Source organism: Nicotiana sylvestris, chromosome 5 (assembly GCF_000393655.2).
Source record: "Nicotiana sylvestris chromosome 5, ASM39365v2, whole genome shotgun sequence".
In the NCBI taxonomy this organism is placed as follows: Eukaryota; Viridiplantae; Streptophyta; class Magnoliopsida; order Solanales; family Solanaceae; genus Nicotiana; species Nicotiana sylvestris.
The window spans coordinates 34,890,905-34,896,619 of NC_091061.1; the positions used below are offsets into that span (position 1 = coordinate 34,890,905).

At 41.0% G+C, this 5,715-nt stretch overlaps 1 protein-coding gene across 1 annotated transcript; it reads left to right on the forward strand.

Moving 5' to 3' along the window:
• The first annotated feature begins 4,818 nt into the window (after window positions 1–4,818).
• On the forward strand, window positions 4,819–5,352 carry LOC138868500 (uncharacterized). The gene has a single exon (XM_070146055.1). It carries the CDS (start codon window positions 4,819–4,821, stop codon window positions 5,350–5,352), a length of 534 nt encoding a protein of 177 aa, XP_070002156.1.
• The last annotated feature ends 363 nt before the right edge of the window (window positions 5,353–5,715 follow it).

Genomic DNA, 5,715 nt, shown 5'->3' on the forward strand with positions numbered 1-5,715 from the left:
GGTCTTGAGAAAGCCAAATTGGGCAAAATCACTCTATGACCGAGAGTTATTGAGTGGGCAACATAGTGTTGTGAGCTATAAGACACCCCAGTCAATACAACAACATAAAAGTCATTATCCTATTAGGTAAACACCTAGGTCATGTTCACAGTTCTAGGCCTTTTTATATCTTTGAAAAACACTCAAAAACAATCTTCTCTAGTTTTATACTTTTAGATTTGCAATCCTTAGCATAATTTTAGAAGTAACAACAAAACCCTATTTGTGGAAGTGTAATCTAGATACTTCACATACTCACTCCAAATCTATACTACTAAGTCCCATTTCAGCTCCCTGTGAATTCGATACCGATTCCTTGTTGGGTTTTATTATTGTAAATGACCATGTCATACCTCGTTAGAGGCGGGTGGACGTGATCAATTTTTTGCGCCGTTGCCGGGGAGCTAAAAAATGGATTTAGCTATATATTTGGTTTTGTGTGTGAATTGTATTCTTTTCCTTCCGTGTTACTAATCTTTTTTGTGAAAATATTGTAGGTGAAACAATGACTCTCAACAACAATGATCCATTCAGAAACATGCCTATGATGAATTTGGACGTGGAAGATGACCAAGTTGAAGAGATTCCTCTTGAACCTCAAGAAAATAGACGAGGCCAACCGCCTTAAGACAACGTTCCAGTTCCACACCCACCTCTACCAAGAGCAGTTCCACATCGGGTATTACCGAATAAAGGGTATGCAAGTGCCATAGTCCCGCCCAGCATTAGGGCAGGCAACTTTCAAATCACGAATGTAATACTCACATTGCTAGAGCAACGTAGATTCTTCACCGGGGATCCGAATCAAAATGCATACAAACATTTGAAGGGGTTTGTGGACACTTGTTAGGGGAGTAAACAGACAAATGTCTTCGAGGATGCTTTAAGGTTGAGGCTATTTCCTTTCTCTCTACGGGGAAAGCTTTGGATTAGTTAGAGAGATTTTCAAACCATTCCATCCATACATGGGATGAAGTGGTGGAGAAATTTATTTCCAAGTTCTTTTCTCCCGGGCATATAGCTACTCTTAGAAACGAGATTCTAGCATTCAAACAAGAGCCCAATGAGCCATCGCATGAAATATGGGAGAGGTACTGAACTATGGTGAAAGAGTTCCCAAATAATGGCATGACAGAGGCTATGATTCAACAAACTTTCAATCGGGGGATCAATACTACCAATGAATGTGTGGCCAACCAACTTGTCGGTAGAAATTTCATGACAACGCCGTATGCAGAAGCTTGTGAGATCTTAGATGAAATGGCGGATACTTCATCGGCATGGAAACGTAGAGCAAATGTTCCTCAAGGTGATACAAACATGATTCACCTACATAAAGAATTGCATGATCATAGGCAAGTCGTTGCTAACTTGACCACCACAATGAATTTATTAGACAAGGCTCAACTTCAACAAGTGCAAGGTCCTAAGCAAGTCAATGCAATGGAGGGAGTTAGTATGATGGTGAACAAGAGAAGGAAAAAAGGTCCACAAGTGCAAAACCATGTGGAGAATTATGTGCAAGAAGATAGTGGGTTTGATCAAGATGAATCTTACAATGAACAAGAGGAGGAAGTACAATATATGAACAACTTTCAAGGGCAAAGGAACAACTCTCAAGGCCCGAATCAACAACAATGGAGACCTCAAGGTAATCAAAGGAATTGGAATTCTAACAACCAAGGTAATTGGAATGATGGTAACAATCAAGGGAATTGGAATAGTAACAACAATCAAGGAAGTTAGAGTGGTCAAAATAACCAAGGCAATTGGAGTGGCAATAATCAAGGATATTGGGGAGGCAACAACCAAGGGGGATGGAACAATCAAGGCAATAGGGGGTCGGGCTTTCAAAGGCCCCCGATGTATCAACAACCGAGCAACCCAACTCCTTATTTTTCCCATGGTTCAAGTTCTTCCAACAATGAAATGGGACAAATTGAGAATATGTTCAAACAAATGATGGAGAAGAATGATGACTCCGATGCTCAACTAGCCTCACATAATACTTCAATTTGCAACTTGGAAGTTCAATTGGGGAAAATCTCTCAAGCTTTAAACACTCGTACTAAAAGGGCACTACCAAGTGATATGGTGGTGAACCAAAAGGGTGGGAACTACATGGGACATGCCATACCGTTACTACAAGGAGTGGAAAAGGTGGGGATACACCAACGTCAAGTCAAAGGAACTTGTGGATGATGAGCAAGTGGTACAAGGAGATGAGATCCCGAACAATAAGGTGCAAGCAAATGATGAAGTGCGGATTATATTGATGACAATATGGAGGAGACTCAAGAGGAAGTGAACCCGTCTAGGGAGCACATTGTTGACATACCGCAACTGGTAGAGCAAAATGCTAAGGCACCAATGCCTAGACCTACTCCTCAATATCCTCAAAGACTTGCCAAGAAAAATGGCGAGAATCAATTCAAAAGGTGGTTGATGTTGAAGCCGGAGATCTTACCTTCCAAGTTGGTGATGAAAAAAGTGATTTTCCATGTGTGTAAGTCTATGAGGCAACCCAATAGCAATGAGGTATTCTCTTTCATGGACTTGGTGACTGATGTGATTGTTGATGAAACAAGTGCTGTGATGAATGTTGATGATACATTGTATGCCGTCTTGCTCAGTTGTGAGGATAAAGATATGGAGGGTTATGTGGAATGTGTGAACTCTTTGAAAGGGATGGGTCATACACTTATAAGCCCCACAAATTGTCCTTGGATCTTGAGAATAGAACCACTCCTCCAACAAAGCCTTCAATTGAGGAGCCTCCCATATTGGAGTTGAAGCCATTGCCTCCAGATCTTCGGTATGAATTTCTCGGCCCTTCTTCTACTTTATCAATTATTCTTTTCTCTTGTTTGACTAACGTGCATGTAGATTCTACATTTGGCGGTGCTACAAAAGAGGAAGAAGGATATTGGATGGACATTGGCAGACATTCAGGGGATAAGCCTCGCATTTTTCATGCACAGGATTAACTTGGAGGAAGATGACAAACCATCTATTGAACATCAAAGGATACTCAATGAATCCATGCAAGAGGTTGTCAAAAAGGATATCATCAATTGGTTAGATGCTGGGGTTGTGTACCCTATTTTCGATAGTTCGTGGACTTCTCCGATTCAATGTGTCCCAAAGAAAGGGGACATGATGTTGGTCATCAATGATAAGAATGAGTTGATTCCTACAAGAACAGTAGCTGAGTGGAGAGTGTGTATGGACTATCGTAAGCTCAACAAAGTCACAAGGAAGCACCATTTCCCACTTCCCTTCCTAGATCAAATGCTTGATAGATTGGCCGGCCGTGCTTTCTATTATTTTCTTGATGGGTATTCCATCTAAAATCAAATTCTTATTGCTCTGTAGGATCAAGAGAAAACTACTTTCACGTCCTTATTGTACTTTCGCATTCTCGCGGATGCCATTTGGGTTGTGCAATGCACCGTCGACTTTTCAAAGGTGTATGATGGAGATCTTCATGGACATGGTGGAGGATTATCTGGAAGTCTTCATGGATGAATTTTGGGTGGTTAGGAATTCTTTTGGCAACACGTGAAGAAACATACTTGGTGCTCAATTGAGAGAAATGTCATTTCATGGTTGAGAAAGGCATTGTCCTTGGCCACAATATCTCAAAGAATGACATTGAAGTCGACAAGGCAAAGATTGAGGTGATTTCTAAACTTTCACCTCCAACTTCAATGAAAGGCATGCAAAGTTTCTTAGGCCACATGAGATTTTTACTGGCGTTTCATCAAGGATTTCTCTAAAGTGGTGAACCCATTGTGAAAGATTTTGGAGAAAGATGCCAAGTTTCATTTCAATAATAATTTCATGAGAGACTTTGAATTGCTAAAACTCAAGTTGACTACTACTCTCATCATCACCGCTCCAAATTGGAGTTTTACTTTTAAGCTCATGTGCGATGCAATTGATGTAGCGGTGGGGGCTGTATTGGGGAAACTCATCAACAAGATTTTTCATCTGGTCTATTATGCAAGCAAGACCATGAATAGTGCCTAAGTCAATTACACTGTAACAGAGAAAGAACTCCTTTCCATTGTGTTTGCTATTGAGAAGTTCCGCCCGTACTTAATGGGTGCAAAAATAATTGTTCACACGGATCATGCGGCACTTTGCTATCTTATAAGCAAGAAAGATTCCAAAGCCCGGTTGATGAGATGGGTACTTTTGTTGCAAGAGTTTGATATAGAAATCCAAGATCGAAAAGGGAGTAAAAACCAAGTAGTGGACCACTTGTCTCATTTGGAGGAGGAGGGGAGGCCGCACGATGGCCTTGAAATCAATGACTCTTTCCCCGATGAGCAACTCTTGGCTATTTCTATGAAAGAGGTGCCTTGGTACGCAGATCTAGCAAATTATTTTGTGAATGGTATCATCCCAGTTGAGTTCTCTTCAAATCGAAGGAAGAAGCTCAAACAGGATTGTCAAGACTATTATTGGGATGAACCGTACCTTTTTCGGATTTGTACGGATGAAGTGATTAAAAGGTGTGTACCAAAGGAGAAACAAGTTAAAATTCTTGGGGCTTGTCATTCTTCGCCTTATGGTGGTTACCATGGTGGATCAAGAACGATGGCCAATATGTTAAGTTGCAGTTTCTATTGGCCCACTCTTTAGAAGGATGCAAGTGATCTCGTCAAGCATTGTGATGAATGTCAAAGGGCCGGTGGAATCTCAAAGAAAAATGAAATTCCCCTCACTACCATTTTGGAGATTGATATTTTTGATGTGTGGGGTATTGACATCATGGGTCCTTTTGTGAGTTCCTGTGGAAATACCTACATCTTGGTCGCAGTTGATTATGTGTCCAAATGGGTTGAGGCTATTGCTTTGCCCAACAATGATGCAAAAAGTGTGGTGGCATTTTTGAAGAAGAATATTTTTACAATATTTGGTACTCCAAGGGCTATCACAAGTGATAGGGGATCGCATTTTTGTAACTACGCATTCGATACCTTACTCACCAAGTATGGTGTCTCTCATAAAGTCTTGACCCCCTATTATCCTCAAGCAAGCGGTCATGTGGAACTTTCCAATGGGGAAATAAAGAATATTTTATCCAAAAAATTGGATGCTAATCGGACGGATTGGTTTAAGAAACTCGATGATGCTTTATTGGCTTATAGGACTGGTTACAAAACACCGATCGGATTATCTCCATACTGGCCGGTGTTCGGAAAAGCATGTCATCTTCCGATGGAACTTGAGCACAAAGTAGTGTGGGCTTTAAAGAAGTTGAATCTTGAGTGGGATGTCACCGCCAACTTAAGGGTGGCATAGTTGAATGAGTTGGATGAGTTCCGGTACCACGTATACACTGGCTCACCCTTATACAAGGAGAAGATGAAGTACCTCCATGACAAGTACATTCAGAACAAGGAGTTTAAAGAAGGTGATCTGGTGTTGTTGTTCAATTCTCGGTTATAGATGTTTCCAGGAAAGTTAAAGTCTAAATGGAGTGACCTGTTTGAGGTTGTGGGTGTGACACCCTTTGGTGCATTGGACTTGAAGAATAAAAATGATGAAGTGCTTAGAGTCGATGGTCACTGGGTGAAGCATTATCCGGGAAAAGTTGATGATGGCCACGTTGTGGCAGTGATTCATTTCAAGTGATGGTAAATTGTGTCGTGCCGCGATATTAAA